Below are 24,253 nucleotides of genomic sequence, written 5' to 3'. Positions count from 1 at the left end.
TCTGTCAGTGTCTCTTCCTCTATCTGCATTTCCCTTTATCTCTGACACACTCATTACATCCTCCTCCCTCTTTCCTCATTCCAGTCTTTCTCTTTCCATCCTCACTGTCTCCATGTTCTTCCTGACCCCAAGATACCTGGCTGAGTATCCTGCACGTTCACGCACGCACGCACACACACACACACACACACACACACACACACACACACACACACACACACACACACACAAACAGGCCCCCTCACCTCAGGGTTAAGCAGCACCAAAACGTTAATTTATTTCCATAGAGAGACTGTCTGACTGTAGTGAAGGAGGTGAGGAGGTAAGTAGGCTGATATCTACTACATGCTGTGTCACACACACACACGCACACACTGACACACAGTGTTGCTGCTAGGCTGATACACCGGCCGTCTAGACATTACAGTGCACATTTCCCAAGTGTGTGTGTGTGTGTGTGTACACCTCTTTTTCTCTCTCTCTTTCTGTCCCTTTATTACTAAACTCTCTCCTTCCCTTTAACTTGCTATTGTCTTTTTAGGTGAGTGTGTGTGCATTTGCTTCCTCTCGCTCCTTGTCTCCTTCTATCTCTCTCTGTGCCACCGTGTGCACATGTGTGCCAGCCAGGTCGCTGCAGTGGCGCCCCAGCAGCTCCGGGCCTTGTTGATCACGGCACCGTGCCCAATGGTTACCATAGCAACGGCAGTGGCAGCAGAGAGGGCTGTGTGTTTGTGTGTGTGTGGTGGGCAGCAGGCTGTGAACTCAGCAGGCCTCTAACTGGGCTGGAGCTCTCTGGGCAGCATGAGAAGGACGAGCAAGTTGGAGCAAAGACAGCGTCATATTTTGGGTTTTCTGTCTCTTTTTACCTACAACATATATTATAACTAGAACTGCAAGCAGTTACGAACGGGGCCCAAGCCTCCGACGCCGCCCGTCTCCATAGCCGCCAGCCTTCGACGCCGCCAGCCTCCATCGCCGCCAGCCTCCGACGCCGTCCGCCTCCGACGCCATTCGCCTCCGATGCCCGTCGTCCGCGATGCCCCCGGAGCCGCGCCAGTCGCACCCGAAGAAGCGCAAAGCTGCGCCGATGCGGGACTCGAAGCATTGAGTAGGGGGGGCACACGTCGGTGAATATCGAGAGGTTTGATGCGCGAGGTCTGCGGTACTCTGCTTTTGAAAATGTAGTGGTTAACAGTTCGTCTCCTTGCATGCACAGACTGCTTTTAACAATTCTCTACTATAAACAAACTTCTTAACCCCCCTGACCACAGGGGACAGCAGAGAGAAATGAGAGAGTGACTGAGAGGGTGGTGGTCCAAAAGTTATGGACCAAATTCGCCAAATTTGGTACAGCGCCTCGGAACGCCATGCCGAGCGAGCGCCACAAATTTTGTGTTGATTGCTTTTACTGTGGCAGAGATATGGCAATAGCAAATTTCCCATTGAAATGTATTGAGAAAATTGGCGGGAAAACAAATAAACGTTGCTTATAGCGCCCCCTAAAGGCCGATCTTAGCCAAATTTGGTAGAACGCCTCGGGACGCCATGCCGAGCGAGCACCACAAATTTTGTGTTGATTGCTTTTACTGTGGCAGAGATATTGCAATTGCAAATTTCCCATTTAAATGCATTGAGTAAGTGGGCGAAACAAATAAACGTTGCTTATAGCGCCCCCTAAAGGCCGATCTTCGCCAAATTTGGTACAGCGCCTCAGAACGCCATCCCGAAAGAGCACCACAAATTTTGTGTTGATTGCTTTTACTGTGGCAGAGATATTGCCATAGCAAATTTCCCTTTGAAATGTACTAAGAAAATTGGCGGGAAAACAAATAAACGTTGCTCATAGCGCCCCCTAAAGGCCGATCTTCGCCAAATTTGGTACACAGTATCGTAGTGGCATGGTGAACAAGGATCTCAAGTCATTTGGTGATAACTTGAAATTTAACTGAGATATGATATGATACGTGTGTCGTAGCTAACTAGGACAATTTGTTTGGTTGTCAAATTGGCATACTTCAACGTAGCAAAACAATTTCCATAACTTTTTGTCAGGTCTATCTGGAGATGCTAACTACCAGGTTTCGTGCAGATCGGTCGAACGGCCTAGGACTAGTTCGCAAAAGTTGGTTTTGCACGTTGCGCGATACTGCGAAAAAACGTTTGCGTGGAAATGGTCAGGGCCTATATCAGGCAATTCAGCTTGATTCAAGGAACACGTGGATGTAAGAATTTCTAATGTGAGATGTGTATTGTGGGAGTTAATGACAAAAAACCATTACAGCGCCACCTAGTGGTCCATATGTGTAATTTTTGGTAGGTGTGATCCATGGCCCATTGTCCATCTACCCTGTAAATTTAAAGTTGTTCACATTAGTGTAAGTGGTGAATCTAGAGTTGGGTCACATTGGGTCCCATAGGCCACGCCCACTTTGACCCCTCGGTACTCCATTCTAGGGATGGCCTCAGGATTGGCCCCAGATGGTACCCGTCAAATTTCGTATAAATCGGATGAGCCGTTCATGAGATATAAACTTTTTGTAGTTGTAGCGCCCCCTAGCGACCAATTTTCTTAAAACGCATGGGGTCCCTCCAGAGGGGCATGGCAAAGAATAATCTAAAGTTTGGGGTTGATAGCTTTCATTTTGGCTGAGATATGGCAAAGTTGGTGTTTTCTTAGTTAGCTACGCAAATTTGCTTGTGCGTTATATGCGCAATTTTTATCGTATAAAATTGATTTCCATAACTTTTAGTCAGGCCAGTCTGGAGATGCCACGGTCCAAGTTTCGTGCAGATCGGTCGCTCGGTGTAGGAGTAGTTCAAAAAAGTAGGTTTTTCATAAATTGCGATTTTTAAGGCATAAAAGTCTAGGCGGAAATGGGCGTGGCCTATATCACGTGATTCAGTTGGATCCAGGGAACGCGTAGATGTATTGTTTTTGAATGTCGGGTGTACGGTGTGGAAGTTATAGGGCCAAACGCGTTTTTGTCTGAAATAGCGCCACCTAGTGGTGGAAATGGGTCAATTTTTGCGACTGAGGTCCTTGCGGGGTTTGGGACCAGTCCTGAAAATGGCAACTCCCCGCTATGTACGGTTTAGGCTGCAGTCAGAGTTTTAGGCGGAGAAGAATAATAAGTAAGAAGAAGAAAAATCCTTAGAAAAACAATAGGGTTCCACAGCCCTGCTGTGCGAACGGCGTAGCTATTGCTACACGCCGTTTCTTCCAGACTCGGGCTTGGACCCCTAATAAAGGTTTATAGTTTACAGATATACTGTATATGTATAAGTTAACCCACAGATTGAATTCCTGGGACTAGCACAATTTTACACTTGCAGAACTTCCTCTGTCACAGTAGCGCCGAGATTGAAAAGAGGCTGATGTCATGCTACTGTGGCACAAAGGCATAAGCCGAGCCCCTGTCAGCACAGGCCGCTCACTACACTGGCACTGTGGTACAGCGGCATAAACTGATCCCCTAGCGGCACAGTCCCCTTACTACAGCGGCATGTGCTGGTCAGTGGAGTGGCATGCCTGCTTGTGGTCTACCGGCACACCGTTTAACGGCAGGTGGAGGTAGTATGAAACTGTCAGTAATATTCTTCCAATGTACTCAAAGTTAATATTAGAGCTAGCCTCAGCTTACATGGCTATTGTTAGCCTCGCTTACCGTAGTGACGTATGCCCTCAGACCGTGAACCGTTTAACGTCAGTCATTTGAAGTAGCCTTATGGTGAATAATAAATAACATTCTGCCATATGTATTGTTTTATTTGGTTAACATTTGGCTCTAGGGCTGTGTATTGGCAAGAATCTGGCGATATTATACCTATCACAATACATGGGTCACGATTCAGTATATTGCAATATATTTCGATACTGTGCGTAAGGCGATATATTGGGATTTTTTAAAAGTATAATTTTAGAAAAACTAATATTTAAAAAAAGACATGATGTGCATAAAAGTCAAAGAAGTTTTCTTTAGATAAACAATTCAGTACACAGAAAATAAAACCAGTTTGGAATTGTGGTTCACAGGTTCTTAGTGAGCAAATGATTATATGCTAAAGTAGGCCAAAGTTCAGCCATAGCTATATTGTTAGCTTCTAGCAAAAAGTCAGGCACTGCTAGGCACTGTTAGGCGAGGACACTAGTGTTGCATCTCAGCATAGCCATCTAGCGGTAGGGGGTTTAAACACAACATAAACGTGAGCCACTGTCTTACAGGAATATTTTTGCACGTAAACTAAAAAAATTCAATAATGCGTTTTTGAAAATCTATACAGTACTGCAAAATAAAACATCACAATACTCAAGTGTATCGATTTTTTTCTTACACCCCTAGTTGGCGCTATATTTCTGTTTTTGATTAGTCAGACTGCCTACAGTGGCGAGCATATATATATATATATTATTTAGATTATTGTAAACGCAAATCCCAGTCATTTCTGTCTGTTTCCTGCTGTGCCCTTGGTGTGTGAATGTTTATCTGATGAGCAGATGTTAAGTTTGAACAAAAGGCGGCCTCGGCCAGCAGCGCATGCATGTGTGTGTGTGTGAATGGTAAATGGTGCCTGTACGATGTAAAAGCACTCGTAAAGACTAGAAAAGCGCTATATAAATACAGTCCAGTTACATCTGACTTTTGACAATTTGAGGGAGGAAACAAAGGGAGGCACACTCTTATGATTGTGACTTTCAACCCAATCACATAAACTCGGACCTCCTACCTGGCAGGCTGTTGCTAAGCTGGCTGGGAATAGCAGACAGATGCATGTTAGAGATGAGTGTACTAAATAGTGTTGTGAGGATGATGTATTTCTGTAGGCCAACCCGGATGTTAGCATCGAAGTTAGCATCGCCCAGAAAATAAGCTCTCTGGCAAACAAACCTTACTGTTACTACAAGTTTTTTTCAGCAAGATAATCTTCACAAATAAACACAATTTTTATGATTTTTTTAAACATAAATGCAATTGCCAGAAGTAAAAAGCTAACGTAAGGCTGTAAATGAACTACACCAGTCACATGCACCAGTAGCTTCCAATGGCTTCATACTGATTTTGGGTGTTTCGGATGCAATAGCATTTGCATGGGATTAGTATCATCTGGAGCCCTTGTGTGATTTATAAATTACTCCCCTTACATCTAAGTTTCGTGTGGCGCATTTGCACGGGATAAGCAAAGCCTGCTTTTACTTAAATTTACTGACATATCTGTTCCCCCGAGAGTTGGCTACCTGGAGGTGCACGGAGGACGGCCAGGGCGAGATCACCGCATCGCACTTGGGTCGGGGTTCCGTATCTTTTTGGGCAATGCCCAGTAAAGGTTATCAGAGGCGCGTACCCTATCCCCGCCACGGCGGCACCCACACAGCACCACCTCGGTGTTCGATGAAATATGGTAGGTCATTTGCAGGGGAATTTTTAGCTGCCCACTTTGAGCTTCATTTTGGCTCTTAAGAAACCTATGGGTGACACCACAGAGACTACATCCATATTTTATAAATTCTATGGTGTTAACCACAGACCTTACTTCGGGGCCTTTGAGCAGCAAACCAAAAAAACCTTAAAAAAAGACTTGAGCTATGGAATTCCAATGAAAAACATCTGCAGCGAAATTCCGAAGATTGATATCTCAAAACTTGGAGAAATGAAATATAAGGATTATTATTATTGGTAGTATTATTACTAAGTAATTATGAGTAATTAATGTTCCATCACAAAAATTATAATATCTCTTGTATTTTACTTAATGTTTCCTCAGTGTTGTGCTCTGATAGCGACTTTTTTCACTGGCAGGTCTTCTGAACTATATGACCTCCCATTCACCTTGCTGACACACACAGTCAAAGGTCAAAGGGCTGTCATTGGGTCACTGTGTATGCAGTGTGTTCAGCTTTTATGAAATATGATTGGGAAAAGCTACTGTGACTGCTGTTTGGGTTTGGTAAGCCTGGGTATTAAACCTCAATATTTTTTAGTACTGATCATAATATGTCTGTTAGCCTGACGTGGTCCTACTCAGATTCTAGTCAGATGTGAACTTCCCAACCTCGAATTTTGTGGGCGGGGCTAAGTTCGGCTGGCATCCAGGCTATATGTCTGTAGCACCGAGTATCAAAATCCGACAAGTCCTGAAAGCTGAATGTAGGGTTTAGTCCAACTCCGGAACCTTGTTGCCTGTCATCCCTCTTCTCTCTCCCTTAATTTCCAATCACCTCTTTACTATTGACTATCAAAATAATGGTAATAATGCCAAGAAACATCATTTTAAAAAGTAAAGGGTTTTGTAGACAAAAGCAACATACTTATGTTCCTCAAAGTCAGATATCCAAAAAGATAACATTTTTGTTACTAGTACAGAAACTAGGGTATTAAATCAACACAAATTTTAAATTATACCCAGCCCTAGTTCTAACAAAGCCCGAGTCTCTACAACAACTACTATTGTTTTAGTTTTCTACTGCAGGGGTCTTCAACATTTTTTAGGCCAAGGAACCCTTAAGGCCCTGACACACCAACCCGATTATTGGCCAGGTCGGTGACTCAAGTCTGTTCGGTGTGTTCCGTGCAGTCGTCAGTCGGAGGAGCCGTCGGCATCCATTTTGGCCGATTCGACTTGTTGAGATGTTCCATCATTTCTGGTTTTCATTTTTTGGGCAACAATACAGATTAGCGCTGCCTGCTGTTATGCACGCACAGAACGTACGCTCAAGTCGGCGTCGCTTCGGTGTGTTCCAAGGCACTTTTTTGAGAGACGGGAGCCGACTGATCAGTCTGACTGCCTTTTCTGCCGACGGTCGGCTGTCAGGTTGGTGTGTCAGAGCCTATAGCTGAAAGAGAGAGATCCCTACTGCATATATTGAATACAAATAAGTTGCATATTAAACTGGGTGGATGGATGAATATTCATACATTATTTATACATCATGTTTCAATGTTAAACATACAGCACAGTGAATCCTTAAGCTTAACTATATTTGTGGATGGCTACCATAGTGGCTACCTTCCTAAAGTAAGGCATCATCAGTGTTGTGTAAATTAAATGTTTGTTTTCTTCACAAATAGGCCAATTAACCTTTGCTAATAATATGTTGGATTCATATTAATGTATATGTTCAGACATTTAAATTTTTTAGCAAACAAAAATTTGGCAGACCCACTGGAGTAACTCTCAGGGCCCCCTAAGACCCTCTGTCGAAGATCTCTGCTCTACTGTACTATACTGAAAATGGCTGCAGTTAAATAGAGGAAGTCTTGAGAATGAAAGCTACACATAGATACAGCTATAGTGTGCAACTATTTTATGTTAATTAACGTCCATTACATTCAAGCCATTGCCAAATGAATTGATACAAAGCTAGTTAAGCCTATCAGCTTCACAAAACTGTGACAAAGTGGGTGATGCACTCACCACTTGTCACTTCACTATAAGCCTTGTTTAAAGGTGCTGTACACAACATTACTGGTTCACAAGACAAAAAAAACAGCTATAAGAGGTTATGTTAGTTTTGAGAGCACTGGTTTCTGGAATGTAACTTTACCTCAGCCCCTCTACCTCATGGCAAATTTGGCTCTACAAGCTCAGGGCATTCGTATTTCCAGAACACTCCACTTCTTTCCTCTTATGTTAGGTTGATGACATTGACAGAGGGGCATTTAGTGCCGTTTTGGTTCTTCATCTTCACTTTCAGCACTTTGTTACCTCAGTAAATGGACTGTATTTATATAGCGCTTTTCTAGTCTTTACGACTACTCAAAGCGTAGTAGTACAGGAACTATTTACCATTCACACACATTCATACACTGTGGCCAATGCTGCCATACAAGGTGACACCTGCTCATCAGATAAACATTCACGCACATTTACACTCCAAGTGTCCTTGGGCAAGACACTGAACCTGGGCATCGGAGTGATGCCCAGGTTCAGTGTCTTGCCCAAGGACACTTCGACATGGGACTGCAGGGCCAGGGATCGAACCACCAACCTTCCGATTGGCAGGCAGCCATATTCCTACCTGTTCCACATTAGCTGACTCATATTCTTACGAATAACTTAAAAACTAATTTTCAAATGTCTGGTGCAAAAAATGGGCACTTGCAAAAGAAAAGTTGTTGAGTTTGTCTGTTATTGTTCTGCACTCATTCCTCCACTCTTTGGAGGTTAGTGACGATTGCTTTTACTTAGCTTAGGTTTCATTCTTTTTCATCCCCTCCATATGGTTTGTACTAGATGGCCTTCTTCCTCTCCGTCTTACCCCACCCCTCCCCTGTGGCTGCTTTGGTGTGGGAAGACTGGGATAGGTTGGGTTTGACTGGACTTGGCTTTAATTTTTGTGTTTTCTGCATGTTTTTAATTATTTTGTAAGAATACATATGTTATTTTGTTTTGAATGTTTATTTTTTCAAAACTCTGACTTTTCCTTCTTCTTTTGGATTTTCCCTTACTGTTTTATTTACCTGAAACAAAACTCTATTGTATCAAAAACTGCCCAGGTAGATTGTGGGTAATACACTTTTACAGAAATATTTTACAGAGACTTTTGGAGGAGCTGTCAAACAGAATCAAGACATTGTAGTTCAAATAGCGTAGAGTGTATACACATACAGAGCTGCATGAACACAAAAGGACACAAACTGTATAAACACACACACAAAATACGGGAGTGTCCAGCAGTGAGTAAGATGTGAGTCAGAGGTCAAACTGGGTGCCAAGACCAGACAAGGTCAAGACTTGCTCAGAACCCACAACAAAAGAGTCTCAGACGGCAGACTGGGGGGCAGGGAGAGAGGAAGGATGGATAGACAGAGTAAGAGAGAAACTTAAAGTGGGAGACATTGGGGAATAAGAATTAAAGAGAAAGTGATGGTGGGTGATAAAGAATTGATAAAGGCAGGCAGTTGGGAGAATACAAAAAGAGACTTGTGGGAGAGAAAAGAGGGTGGAGAAGTTGGGTTAGATGAAAGCTGGATAGAAAGATGAGGGGCAAGTGGAGATGCAGAAAGGGTACAAAGAGAGAGTGGGAGGAGAAGAAAAAAAGGATAAAACAATGAACAAGAGATGAGAAGGAGACGTGACTGTAAGGCAGCGATCATTGTCTCCAAGTGGTGCCCTGATCTAGGAGGTTATCAGCTCTAATGCTGGTGTGTGTGTCACTGAATGTTGCTTGTTGAGGACAGAAACGCTATAGTATTCAGTATCTCCACATAGAAACCACTGTACACTGGGACAAAGAGTCTCAACACTCATCTTTTCTGTGATTTGAAGCTTTCCTCTGTCGAACCCTCAGGTCCACACTCGCACATATGGAGTTTGACCTGTGCTACCCTCTGCTGGTGAACACAAGTTATAACAATTAGTCAGAACAATTCAATTCAATTTTATTTATAGTAACAAATCATAACAACATATTTCAAGACACTTTACAGATAGAGTAGTAGGGGTGCACGATTCAGAAAATGTCACGATTCGATTCAATATCGAATATCGAATCAAAAAACGATTCTTGATTAAACAAAAAATGATTCACAGTATGTAAATGTAGTTACTTTCCCCATGTGATTGCAGTAGACATACAATAAAAAAAAAAATTTTAAAATATGAATCGATTTGGAATCTGTAGAGCTTGAATCGCGATATCAATGTGAATCAATTTTTTTGCACACCCCTATAGAGTAGGTCTAGACCACTCTATAATTTATAAGACTGAAAAATTCCAGTAATTCCCTCAAGAGCAAGCATTTAGTGCAACATAGTGAGGAAACACTTCTTTTTAGAATAGTGACTCCTTACAAAGTATTAACATTTTCATTTAAATCACTTTATAAAAGTTACTAATTGAGGAAAGGGTTAGTAGCTGTTCTTGAGTTTTATCATTATCAGTTTGCGCAGTTTGAGTAGCTTTTGTAGTTGGCCTTTTTCACAGCAGACATTTTGACTTGTTATATAAGGGTTGCAAACCAATAATATTTTAATCTACTGCCTCAAGTATTTCAAAGTGTCTTAAAGACAACAATTAGCAGCTTGCTGACAAACAAAATCACACCACAAGGTCCATTTTGTAGCTGTTCTGCAGCTTTTGATTGAATCACTCAATCTCCCTCAGTGCAGTTGTAGATGTTCACTTTTTCTTTGCACTTTAATGACTTCTAGTTATCAGGCTGTAGGATTTTTACATTGCATGTTCACACTCAGATAAAGACCGAAAAGAAAGATTACACTATGAAAAAATAAGATGATTTTGTTTCAATACATTGCTTTACTACAATCCCAATAATTTGAATAGTTATGTTTCGTTCTAACCTTATCCTGTACTTACATCTTATACTTCACAGCTAGCCTCAACAGCTAGCCTTTCAGTAACTGTGCAGATGTATTAGGTGTGCATGATATTGTTTAAAATGTACGTTGATTAAATATATTTTGTACCCACATCTCTTGTACATGTTTGATGCTAATCCCCCTCTCCTTTTGTGTCTATGTGCAGCTGAACTGGAGTTTGTTCAGATTGTCATCATCATTGTGGTGATGACAGTGATGGTGGTGGTGATCATCTGCTTGCTCAACCACTACAAGCTCTCCACCTGGTCCTTCATAACAAGGCAGAGCCAGGCCCGCAGGCACAACCATGCCCTGCAGCAGGTCAGTGACACTATGTGTGTGAGAGTAAATGACAGACTAAAAGATACTGTTTATATTGGTTATATTGGTCTACTGTAGTTGCTCTGGCAGTGCTGTTCTTTCAGCATCCATGCCAATAACATTTTGATCTAAACTGATGGTGAGTGAAAACTACATGTGTGCCTTTTTTATCTGTTTTCATTGAATGTCCCTGCATTGTGAGAGTATATTTCTTTATTTCTCAACCAGGACAAAAGTAGCTCACCAGTTTGTTCCCAGTAAAGCTGCGTTGAGCTAAATGAAATCCTTTTATCCCAGTCAAAATCTCTGTCCCAGTTTCACTGAGGTAACAGCTTTGCTCCAGTCTGTTAGGTGAAGTTGCTGAATTGATTTCTTCAGAGCCAGACTCTGTCAGGACTTGTTTTATTCACTTCAGTGCCATCTAGACAGCAGCAGCTCTGCCCCTATACTGACATGTCGACACTTTAGAACAAATACACACACATACAAACTTGCATATACGCAGTTTTCAACATTGCACCCAGTGAAATAGGCTCAGGTACATAATATGATCCATAATACAAAATTATTGGTCCATTGATATATTCAACTTCTTGATCAGTATCAGAAAAACAGATCATTTATATTCTGCATCCTCTCATCCCATCTTTTTCATCTCTCCTCTCACTCTGTGCTCTCTACCATCCAATCAAAACAAATATTATGCAAACAGAATGCCATAACTGCAACATCAGAAACCAACAAGACCCGTTGCAGAGAAAGTGCAATTCGGAAGAATAGCCAATTCAATTCAAATTCAATTTTATTTATAGTATCAAATCATAACAAGAGTTATCTCAAGACACTTTACAGATAGAGTAGGTCTATACCACACTCTATAATTTAAGACCCAACAATTCCAGTATTCCCCCAAGAGCAAGCATTTAGTGGCGAGAAAAAACTCCCTTTTAGGCAGAAACCTTGAGTGGTGAGGAAAACTTCCTTTTAGGGAGAAACTTTGGACAGACCCAGGCTCTTGGCAGGCGGTGTCTGACGGTGCAAGTTGGGAGTGTGATGAACAGTGGCAATAATGGAACTATGACTAGAAATAGTAGTTGTTTTAGTAAATCATGGCGTAGCAGGGCACTGCATGGCGTAGCAGGTTTTAGCAGGACACTGCAGGGCGTAGCTGGGCATAGCATGGCAATAGCCTTTACCCCTAACAGACATAAACTACAGGATGTATGCATGTTTGTCCTCCTTTCTAGATCTTAAGAGCTAAATATGCACTACCAAAAAAATCCTCAAGTCAACCGTCAGTGGCTCGAGTCGAAGAAAATAATTCAAGATAGCGGAAAACACTTCAGGACATCGTATTTATGTATATATCTGATATGTTTGGCATTTTATCTTAACTTTTAAGACGTGCTTGAAGGTAGCACCAGAGAATTTCTGTTGACTGTTGCCAAGCAACCAGGGGTAGACTAGGCACGCCCAGGAGTGCCCACAAGTGAGTGCATGTCGCTCTCTAATGTGACTGTAGGATGAGGGGTAAAGGTTTATCGGGGTAAGGTTTTTTTTTTGCCCCAACGGTGCCTTCCAGGCAGCGCTGCCTGGAAGGCACCGTTGGGAGGCACTGGTTATGGTTAAGGTTAGGGTTAGGTGCCTTGAAGGCAAAAAACATTGAGCGGGGTAAAGCTCAAACATAAACTTGCTTACAAGCTTCAGTATATAGCAATCTTAAAGCGCCCATATTATGCTCATTTTCAGGTTCATAATTGTATTTTAAGGTTGTACCTAATTTTCAAAAAACACCATATTTTTGTTATACTGCACAGCTCTCTCTCACTGCTGCAGATCCTCTTTTCACCTGGTCTCTGTTTTAGCTCCAAAGTGAGACCTCTTGTCTTCTTCTTCTTCTTCTGTACTATCTTTGATTGCACTCGCACATGCGCAGTAGCTCAGATGTAGCTAGATCATGTCAGCTAGCTAGCTCCATAGACAGTAAAAGAAAGGCTGTTTCTTCAACTTCGGTCAGTTACAAGGCAGGATTAGCTGGGAGACTTCTAAACGAGGGCGCACATGTAAGTAGTTCTTGTGTAGATTATGGTGAACTTGTGTGTGTTGTAGCAGTGCTTTGCTATTGAGAACGAGGTAGCATGCTAGCGTTAGCATGCTAACGCTACGAGCTAACGGTTGCGGTTAGCCACCTCGTTTCGGCTTGTGACGTAGAAAGCCATGCCGATTTTAAACAGCTTACTAGGAGACTGAAGGCAGGACATATTCAGAAACCGTATCTCACTCAAAACAGCATGGATGGATTTTTTTCAAAGTTTGTATGCGTGTGGAAGCACCAGAGACACAAAATAGCACCCCAAATCCCAGAAAAAGTGTTTTTTTCATAATGTGGGCACTTTAAAGCCACCTGGGAACTTTTAAAAAGTTGGCCTTATTCTTTCTTGTTTTGTTTAGGATGGGTGTCTGTGGCCTTCAGACAGCAGCTCTCGACAAGGTGCCTCAGAGGTAAGTCACTACCCCTATTAAACCCAACCAAGCCAAGCCTTGTTCACTTGATTGGACTTTGGTTAGTTTAATTCAGGGCTGCACGTTTCTGCTCACAACGGGGAAGAAAACTAATAGTAATTTTTACCAATCAATATTGAGGTTAAAAAAGCTTTTCCTATGACTTTTAAAACTATTTATTGTCAGCACACAGTATTTGTCCTTCCTCACCATTGCGGTGTTTCTTGTTTATTTGTTCCTGCAAAGCTTTTTAATAATCATCCCATGCATGTTTTTTGCTGCCGTAGGCTCCACGCACAGCTTTCTCCGTAGCATACAAGTGGCCTGATGTTTATACTTGTGTGCTGGTGTGTGTGTTGAGTCGCCGTGTGTGTGTGTGGGGAGCTGGTGAGCGAGGGAGAAGTGAGAGAGTGCCAGCGATTAGCTCCGCAGCGAGTAGAGACTCTAGAGTCATAAAGTGAGAGAAACAAAGTGTCTCCCCTGTTCTTTCTGACCACGGTGGGAAATCTGGAGCAGCAAAAGTTAATTATCTTGTTGATTTCATGTTGTTTACGGAGAAGGAGAACCAGGAAATGAGTCGGGGGAAATCACTGACATATATAAAAGGGGGAAATCATGGGGGGAAATGCAACGCTACCAAGCCACGCCCACGGCAGTCGCTATGACGACCACCCACGCTGAGGCGGTACTAAAATCTGCAAAGGAAAAGGGATGCACAGTGCGCCGAGTCGAGGCGAGTCGAGTCGAGGCGAGCAGGTACCATGTAATGGAAAAACGCCATTAGAGAGAAATTGTTAGTGCATAGTTTGAAGCAAGTGATCTTTGAATGTGAATAAGGATGTTTCAGTTGTAATTGATTTTTTTAAATTTCAATTATGAAAATGTACAAGACATTTAGGTCAGTAAGAGACTCACAATGTTGGTAATTTGATAAAAAATGGTTTTTGAACCCTTTTGTTCAGTGTGATTGCTGGCTCACGCAAATCTCTTTCTTTTTCTCTCTGTCTTTTTTAAAATGAGTCAGAAAGCCAACAGCAAAGCCATTCTGCCCTTGTCCTACAATAATTATAAATCGATGCTAGGGTAGCCTACTTTCTTTTTTACTGCTGCACAGATATGAAAGAAATGCAGAGAAGGAGAATGAAATTATAAGAGCGTCTGTCTCCACAGTAAATCATCTGTTGAGTGTTGGATGGTTATTTATTAGTGCTGTAAAACGTAATACAATCAGAATATAAAGTTGTATTTCTCTAATTCACAGGCCCTTCCGCTCTCTCTCTTTTTCTCTCTCTCTCTCTCTCTCTCTCTCTCTCTCTCTCTCTCTCTCTCCTCGCTTGCCGGAGCTCGCAACCAACATCAGTTTAATTCAGTGTCCGCTGACTCAAGCAGTTTCTCTTCCTTTTTATCAGTCTTTTTAAAAATGAGTCGGAAAGCCAACAGCCGATTTTGGCAGACTTGGCACTTTCAAACCAAGATGGCGCGGCCGCTCACCAGTGTCCGTCAACAGTGTCTTGTAGCTTGCCAGCCCTTGGCAACAAGTAAAAAAGTACGTCTTTCTTAGTCACCTTTTTTACAGAAGCGGATTACTCCAATTCTCCACACTTCTTCCATGATTCCACGGAAAAACCACTTTACAGGCTGTTATTCCCTGGAGCCAACATCGGTAAACATGATAAGAAAATCAGAAATTGACTATTAAGCGCATGAGGCGTCACTAAGTTTAGTTTTACCAAAGATTGACTATTAAGTGCACTAAGTGTAAGTTTTCGTTGTCCAGCGGGGAGGTTGAAACTGTTAATGTTTTGGGGTTGAGAGGAAACACTCATTTGCTGCACAATTTTTATGTATTAAGCTTAAGACATATTTTAGTTACTTTGTTTACTTAGTTATTTGTGTAAACAAAAAAAACGTGTGCAGCTCTATTAACTGAGCAACTGGTATCGGATCGGGACTCGGTATCGGCAGATATTCAATATTTAAAAAATCTGATTGGATCGGGGGTAAAAAAAGATGTTAGAGACATCCCTATTTTTTATTTTATCAAACAAAGAGAAATGTTCTCCCCTCATCTAAAATGGTTATAAATCGATATGAGAGTACTCATAAATAAAGCGGTAGGTCATTTGAAGCAGCCACACTGTGTGTGTTTGACCCATCAGCAATGGGCACCCTGAAGGTTCCTGTACTTTCAGAAAATACTACCCTCCGATCAGAGACTTTTGAGGGTGTAAAAAGGCCTGGAAAATGTCCACAAAACGCAACTAATGTCTCCACAAATCTATAAAAGCAGGATAATTCATCGACAACAACCACGTCAGGTCGCACTTGAAGCTTTATTTTAAAAGATGCTGTATGTATTATTCAGTATTAAGAAATCACTGTCAAATAATTGTGTTAATTTGCGATAATTGCTATAAACAAGTGATATAACGGACAAGGCCTTTGGCAGTCTCTGTTTTATTCCAATATTGTTGTAAGCGTGTCACATTTACAATACAGAATTGCAAACAAATGCCAGTATACTCACTGTGACTGGTGACCTGCTTAATTGTGACAATGCCAGATTGAAGAGCTTACAAGTTGCGGTTGGAGGAGAACATTCAATTTATAGAACATTTGAAAATGCAACTAATCACATGATACTGTTGATAACTCGCAGACAATAGTATATTGCAACTTTGTGTGGGCATAGGGGCAGATTTACACCAAAACAAGCATACAAAATGTGCTTTCATTTAGAGTTCCGTGCCAGAAAAGCCTTATGTGTAAACAAAAAAGAGAAGAAGAGAGAGAAACAGACATGAAGGGTAGATGGAGAGAGAAAACAATAGATGGCAGGTGAAGGCAGGTAAAAACAGTGTCAATGTAGAAGCACCCAGAAAGATCTGGAAAAAAGGAAAAGGCCATGGAGAGAGAAACACAGAGGCACACAAAGCCAATGAGTGTGGGTGGCTGATAGATGCAAGGAAGTGTGTGTGTGTGTGTGTGTGTGTGTGTGTGTGTGTGGGGGGGGGGGTCCCATTATGGGGCGGTCCCATTAATCAGCAACACCTCCCCTGACACTGTCTAGACAGCCGTCTGAGAGCTGCCCTGCTCTCAGACGGCACCTTCTAGCAGCTATGCACCTTTTTTTTCTCCCCCTCCCTCCCTCCCTCTGTCTGCCTGTCTGTCTATCTGTCTTCTTTCATACGTTCTCTTTTTTTCTTTGTTCTTTCTGTCTTTATCTTTCTAGCTCTTCTTTACCTTCATGGCTTTTTTTCTCCTCTCCTTTCAGTACTCTCTCTTTCTTTCTCCTTATCTCGGTAGCCTTTATTTTTGATCCTTTCAGTTCCACTCTTTCTCTTTCTTCATTTTCAATTGCCCTGATCCTCTAGGTTGTTTTTCCAGTCTGTTGTTCTCTCCATCCAGGCTGCCTTGTCAGTGGGGGTTGACTATTAGAGCCACAGTCACTAATTGAAATGGGTTCACTTTTATAATGAATTGCCACAGTAGAAATGTGTCGAGTTGGACAGAAATGTGAGAAATTAAGAAATGGACCATGCAATCAGAGTCTTAAGAGCTTATTGAGGTGAAGATCTAAGACAAAAGATGGAGGATAAACCATTCAGTGTCCCCTTTTACTGTTATTACACTTTAATATCTTTAATAATGAATTGGTGATACATTGGTGAGTGCTATTGCTGCAACAGGATCATCATTCATTGAAATCAAGTGTTTACATTAAATGTAGGTATACTTGACACAGACAAATAAATATTTTCTGAGCAGTTAACAATATATATACAGTATAAATATATTCCTTTTATTGTCTCGGCATACGTGTCTCGTGTATACACTGTAATACATGTCATGAGGTCTGATTTTGAGATACAGTTTAGTCAGGTCTCAACCTGGGGGTCAAGTTTTAAGAAACTTAAGATGGCACGATGGCGGCCTATTCATCGCACGGACAGCTCCAAATTGTAGACCCTCTCTTTTTTATTACTACATTTTTTGCCGATTAATTACTAGGAATGCAACTGTGGCAATTATCTCACTATAACAATCCCCATTCATATTTAGACATAACACTTATATATCCAGCAACAAAAAAAGTCAGAAATTAGAACAGAAGTACAGAGAGGAGTTGCCTCGCCTCGTCTCATTGCATTGGTGTAAACTGGCAGGTTTCAGAACGTTGCAGACTGGCACATTTGCAAGTAGTTGCAAGTCGCGATTCTTTGGTTTGAACTGGTAATTATATGCATACATTTGCCATATTGTGGTATATATCTGAAAAATATAATATCTTCCTCCTCTTCCCTCCTTCTTTTCCCCTGCCTTCTTCTCCCTGAATCTCCCTTTCTGCCTCCCCTTCCTTCCCTCCCTCCTTTTCTGTCTTTCTCTCAGGTATTATATGCTCCCCAGGCCAGGGATCGCTTCACTGCTCCCTCCTTCATGCAGCGTGACCGCTTCAGTCGCTTCCAGCCCACCTACCCCTACCTGCAGCACCAGATCGACCTGCCACCCACTATCTCGCTGTCGGATGGCGAGGAGCCCCCGCCTTACCAGGGGCCTTGTACCCTGCAGCTCCGCGACCCTGAGCAGCAGATGGAGCTCAATCGCGAGTCGGTGAGGGCACCGCCTAACCGGACCATCTACGACAGTGACTTGATCGACATGGGAGGAGGCGGAAGCCTGGGAGGGGTGGGAGGAATAGGAGGAGGCGGTCCGAGGCCGCCAAGCAGTAACTCGGGTATCAGTGCGGTCAACTCCAGCAGCCACGAGCGCATGGAGGGCCCCCCGCCAGCGTACAGCGAGGTGATGGGCCACTACCCTGGCTCAGCGTTTTTTCTACACCAGCACAGCAATAACCAGAGGGTTGGGGGCCCGGGGGACAGGAGCCAATCAGAAAGCACAATAGTACCGGCCAAGGCCAAGGATGGCCAACCGAAGGACCTGGTGTGAAGAAAAGGGTAGGGGGGCAGGTGGGGCCACCCACCCAAGACTATAAACTGTCTCTTAACTTCACTCCTGATCACCTGTAAGCTGTGGTCTCTCTATCCTGCGCACTCTCTGTTTATCTCATGTCCTCTCTCCACACTCCCATGCACAAATAAAAATCAATCTTAGCTACAACTAAACAAGGAAAGAGAGGAACCAAGAGTTGATTTTATTTCCTTTCTTTCCAACGTTCAAGATAAAAACATACTGCTAGCACAGATTGAAACAATTTTCTTGTTTTTGTCCTCTGGGGTGAAGGCTCTGTCCCAGGGAACTGAGGATGATGTTTTTATTTTTTGTTCCTTTTTCGGACCGGGATCTGTGCACAAAGCGAGAACTGAGAATCAAGGACTTAAAGAGAACACAACAAAACAAGAGACTCACAAACCCAAATCTTAGTGCCAAGGTTTATGAGGAAGCAAAACAAAGAGGTAAAAATGACTCGTTCTAACATTCAAAACACAAAAAAGAAAAGTTATCTAAAAGTTGCACTATATTTTTGTTGTAAAAGAGAAGAGGGAAATTATGCTATTTGATGATAATGATGTTTGTTTTTCTCTTTTTTGTTTCGTCCTTTTCATGAATGGACCGACTGACTGAACTTTGCCTCCAAAGCTGTTTAAACAGTTGGGAGCAAAAAAAACAATTATTATAAGCTTATGTCCTTCCTTCTTTGAAAACAATATCGTACCCAGCCTACAACATCTCTGTCTGCTTACACCACAGGACAGAGAGACTTAGTAAGAGAATAACATTGTACTGCTCATGTCTGTGAGAAAGAAATCTGCCTCGTGCCAGCTGCTGCGTGGACGGAACATTTCTTACTTTCTCTGGTAGTTTGTTAAAAGATTTGTAGATGGGTTTCCCAAACCCAAGAAGTTCCTAACCTCTTAGAAAGTTGAGAGCTGGTGGCAAGATTCAACATGCTCCATACTAACAAATCTGACCAGATGGTTGGATATCAAGTTAACTAAGAATAATATAACTCTATAACAAAAAAACATATCTATCCACTTTTTAACTCTGTCCCAAAATCTGAGCACCTAACACTAACATCTCTTTTCTGTTTCCTGCGTCAATACCCCTCATCCCCACCTTCTTCTCTCACCGCTCATCTCTACATGCACAGTTCATTCTGCCAACAGCCACACTGAACACAAACCCCGCCAACAACGAAAACACAAAACAAAAAAAGAAGCTCTCCTTCACGTTTCTAAAGCCACAAAAAAAAACAGGACAACAAACAAAGTGAAGATTCCTGTCTGCATCTGCCAGCACAGTGATCAAGTTTTAAATGAAAACTGTCTGTGGTCAAAGTTAAAGGGCTATGGGAGAGTCCTTTTTATAAAAGAAAGCCTTTTTAAAAATTTAGCCTTTTTCTCTGCTCATCGTTGCCTTCTACCCTGCTCTTGTGCTTTCTCTGTCTCTTAATTATGTTAGCATTCAACATCAGTTCTCCACCTCAGCTTGTTAACAGTGTCTCTGGTAAACACTCTTTATCATCCCTCTCTCATCCGTGTGCAGAAAAAGCCCTTTAAAGTGGACACTGGACTGGAGCCATTATTTTGTGTGTTTGTGTGTGTGTGTGTGTACGTGTACGTGTACGTGTACGGGTACGTACGTATGGGTGTGTGTGTGAGACCATTTAACAACAGCACTTAATGTTCCTAATCGACTGCTTTGTCTGAGAGATTCAAGGATATGTAACTTATTTGGCACTGTCCATATTAACACATCATTAACTAAGCTTTCATTAAACCTCAGTTTAAAAGAAAGTGTGTCACAGTCCACTCCACAGCTTCTGTTAAAGCAACACAAGGAAAACTCAGTAGTTACTACAGTAGATTCACACACCGAGTATGTACACTAAAAATGCTTGTTGTCAATGCAGTGCACAAAGGAAACACAGAAGGATGGTGGTAAGACAACTCAAGATGAACTCAACTAAAAAAATGTTTTAAGTACAAAGTCTTTGGAAAACAATTTGCTATCTCTTTGATGAGGTAAGAAGATACGCTTGGTGTTATTTCATGTTTCTTATTGTTAAGAAATCCCACAAAAAGACTAATACCTAGTGTGTTACTTTCTCTCAAAATGACAAAGAATTCTTGACTAATTGTCCACTTGCCTGTGTTTTCTGAAGTCTTTGGCATTGGACATGAATCTCCTTAGCCCAACACCAAAGGCTATCTTTGAACAGAGAAAGTGCATTTGGATCTCTCCCCCACATATATACTGCCACTTGTTATGACGTGACCAAAGTTCCCTACTTGGGTCACATTGTAACAACTAAGCTAAATTGCTGGACAACTGAAAAACTTCATCTGTTGAGGAAGTGGTGGAAAGATTTGTCAAACTATTTTTTTCAATGTCAAGAACAAAACAGGAGGCAATGGTTCATTTGTTGGGGACTATTTTCAACCGTGGAATAATACACATTTGGTGCTCTAGTGAGTTTATGGAGCAGCAGGGCGCTGTATGTGTATTGAGTTAAAATAAAATTCCTGTTGGTAGGTGTTGGCAATTAAGGAAAATTGTGTGCCTCATTGATATGTTTTGAATAGCATGCGGACAACAATGGAGCTCTATGACACAGATGAATAAGATTTATCAGGCTTTGATGCACACACAATACTTGTTAGTAGGATACATTCATTGTTGGTTTGGGTCTTTTTGTGGGATTTAATGTTAATAACAAAATATAGAAGTTGCTTTGAGTAGTATTAAGTTGCCTAATGCACCTGGAAATGTTCCTGTAGATCAGTAAGAACTAAGTGAAAAGGTCCTTGTGCACACAATTCAGATGTCCTGCTGCTGGAGAAAAAAAAGTTTTTGGTCAGTTACAACAAAAGCCCTCTGCCTCCTTTAGCATCAGTAGTGTGTTTATGGTCAGTGTCCATCTGGCTCGTGTGTGTGTGTGTTTGTGTGTGTGTGTGTCTACATTGCTGCTGCTATTGCTGTTGCTGCTAATATTTTTGCTACTGCTGCTTCTCATGCCAACCCCCCCTTTCCTACTGTCCATCCTGTCCCCTCAACTCGTCCAAAATCTAGAAGAGAAATCTGACCATCTGCAGTCAAAAGCAGTATTGAGACAAAACATGGTCTTGTTACCTGTAAGACCCAACCTGGGCACCTCAGTTGTGAAGAGAGATTGTCCCAACACTTTAGCCTTTGACTCTACAGACTTGCTTCAAACCCTTAATTTCTTCCTTCTTTTTGTTGTTTTCTCGGATTGTTCTGTCCGCACAGTCATAGCTTGTAAATTGAGGATATAAAGATGAATTATATGTTTTCTACAAGGTTTGCATGTTACTATTATGCGAGTAAATAAGGTGCCTAATGTTCATGTTTGAGCAGACCACACCTCAGTCAAACTGCTGCTTGGAATCCTTGCAGGTGCTTTTTCTCAGGCTGATCGCCTGTCTGGCAGAATGGAATGGAAATATGTGGGAAAAGGTTAGCTAGGTTTTTTAATTCTTGTCTTTTTGTAAAGTCATAGACAGATGTTACAGTGGTGACTTTCTTTCAGGAGTCTGGTCTGGGTTTCTCATTCAGCTCTTGAGCTCCTGTTTGATCACAGACTGAATCTGACCCTGCAGTGAATTGGACAAAAAACCTATTTAATTCAAGCTTTACATGAAGTTATAAATTTAGTGACCACAGGACCAGCAGTGTGCCGTTTTCATGTCCGCAAAGCACCAGCTGCCTCTTTAAACTGCACTTCTACCTTGACTATCTTTAGCATACAAGTGCACCAGCGGTGTTCATGGGCAGCCAGCCTGCTCGCTTCCATTGCGCCAGCCAGGAGTGGTCACTCTTTGCGAAGCAACGGAGACCATTTCAACCAGTAATTTGACCAGCGTGTGGAGCAGACATAGGAACTCACTTGCACTCAAAAAGCTCCCACCTTTGTTGTGCCTCACTTCCAACGGTGCTTTTTTCAGTAGTCTCTTTGTTTGTTTGTTTGTTTGTTTGTAAGGTGCTGTATATAACATTGAATATATTATGCACATATCCTACCCAATGGGTAGAAGCCACAAAATAATTTGTGAATAATGTAATATAATGTACAGACAATATAAGAATTTTAAGAAAGCAGTATCAAATTTGTAAATGCCTACAGTTAAAGTGCTTTGTCTTTTTTTATGAGAAACCATGATTTGCAAATTATGCTAAAAATATGGTTGCAACACAAATACAAATTACTACTTATAATATTTTGCTATAAATAATAGTCTGTTATATAAGAATTAGATAACCTATGTGTTAAGGAAGTTGTTGAGAAAGGATATTATTTACTTGTTTACTGGATTCCTCATCTAAGAATAAGCTTTCACTGTTCTTGCATCATTTGGGTATTGGCTGGTGGTTTTATTTTCACCACAATCGACAACAAATGTATAGTTCTATCCCGATCTTTTAGGAAAACAGAAATCACACACATCAGTTGCTGTTTATGCCATGACTTCAGCCCGGCTCCGGTTGTTGAACAAAAAGCCGAAGCGGTCTAGTTTGAAAGAAGCCTCACATGCACAAGAGAGCCGTCAGCACTTCCAAATATGGACGAATATGTGTCCGTACTCATAGATCTCAACAACATTTTAGTTAATTTCAGCTGAACCTGTGTATATCGGCCAAAGTATAAATCTGTGGAGCACACTCAACACTGCAAAATATGTCTGGATGTTGGGCTCTGGTTAAAGCGTTTCAGCTCCATTACTGAAGGATCACTGACTTATGATTGCATTTAAGTAACAGGAAGAGTGTAAAACATTTAAGGAAAAGCGGTCAATCCCTTTTTGGTCAAGATTGGAAACGTGCCCTAGTGTAAAATGAGTGAAAAACTGTCATTTGACATGTTTTTAATTTTCTACATTACAATGTTAGATGTGACACCGTATATTGAAACAAAAGTCATGTTTAATCTGCAGTCATTTATTTACTTAAAAGATCTCCACTGTACAATAACCGCAGAGCATGTTCATTCTTATCTATAGACAGTGTACATAGCAATGCCACATTTTCTCTTCAAATCACCAAATAAGTGGCAGTTATATAGTTTCAATTTGGAAAAGTCTCTATTGTAACTTTGGCTGGATCGCCATTCCTTCTTCTTAATAGACCTTTTTGTTCATTTCCTGCACTAGCTTGAAGAATTGACTGGGGCTCAGACAGAATTTCATTTGATCCACCCACCCCCATTCCCTTTTTCCACCGTTCTCGACTGCTAACAACAAGTAGCTATTTTTATCCTTCCAGATTTTAATAATAATAATGATGATAATAATAACAATAACGACACAGCAGTTTGGTATTCTCTCGGTCTCGACAGTTACTATAGAACTCCTTCCATAATGGGTATTGTAACATCAGTTTGCTTTATTTACTAAATGAATCCTCGTTCCCCCTCTGTGCTGAAAGCTATATATATATATATATATATATATATATATATATATATATATATATATATATATATATATATATATATATACACACACACACACACACAAAGAGAGGTAAAATTGTTGTGTATTTTTGCCTCTTTTTCTTTAAGCAATTGTGATGTAATAGGTTTTAGGCCTAAGGTCTGTTATTGCAATACTTTTACAGAAAAGAAGAAAAAAAAATCAAAAATGTTGCTCTAAGTGCTGTTGTAGTCAAAGGTTTTATGCTTGTACTTATACTGTAGTCAAACTGCAGTGTAATGAATAAAACTTTAAAAGTGATTACTCTGGTGTTTTTTTTTTATATAGATAATGATGTCTCAGTCAGTGCAAGCAGCGGTGCCACTAAGTTCTTCATCTGTTCTCACTGATGCAGCCGAATAACGTGAACTGGGGCAAGTTCAATCTCAAATCGGTGTACACAGTTTTGCTACGGTTTCCTGGTTGAACGACATGTTTCCTTGGAATGGTGTAAAACAGTGTGCAACGGGCTTTGAGATATGTTTTGCCTCGTTTGGTGGGTGTGTCTCTTGTTTATTGGCTGTGTCACAAGTGATACCCAATCAGCAGAGATTTGTCTGTAAACTCGTAGTAATAAAAAGGCAGAGCGCTTGCGCACACAACATGGTGTTTAGGTACCCCGTTTCAGTTTTAAAAAACGTGTTGCTACGTTTTGTCAGGGC

At 41.5% G+C, this 24,253-nt stretch overlaps 1 protein-coding gene across 1 annotated transcript in view; it reads left to right on the top strand.

Moving 5' to 3' along the window:
- Positions 1-23,556, top strand: part of LOC114557698 (low-density lipoprotein receptor class A domain-containing protein 4) — an 86,857-nt gene extending 63,301 nt beyond the window's left edge. The window contains exons 2-4 of the mRNA XM_028581327.1: positions 10,484-10,638; positions 13,090-13,140; positions 17,530-23,556. Of these exons, the coding sequence (XP_028437128.1) occupies positions 10,484-10,638; positions 13,090-13,140; positions 17,530-18,087 (764 nt within the window). The 3' untranslated portion in view covers positions 18,088-23,556. The remainder of the gene's footprint in view (positions 1-10,483; positions 10,639-13,089; positions 13,141-17,529) is intronic.
- Positions 23,557-24,253: the final 697 nt, after the last annotated feature.

This window comes from Perca flavescens, chromosome 6 (genome assembly GCF_004354835.1).
Source record: "Perca flavescens isolate YP-PL-M2 chromosome 6, PFLA_1.0, whole genome shotgun sequence".
In the NCBI taxonomy this organism is placed as follows: domain Eukaryota; kingdom Metazoa; phylum Chordata; class Actinopteri; order Perciformes; family Percidae; genus Perca; species Perca flavescens.
This window is presented reverse-complemented; position numbering and strand designations above follow the sequence as displayed.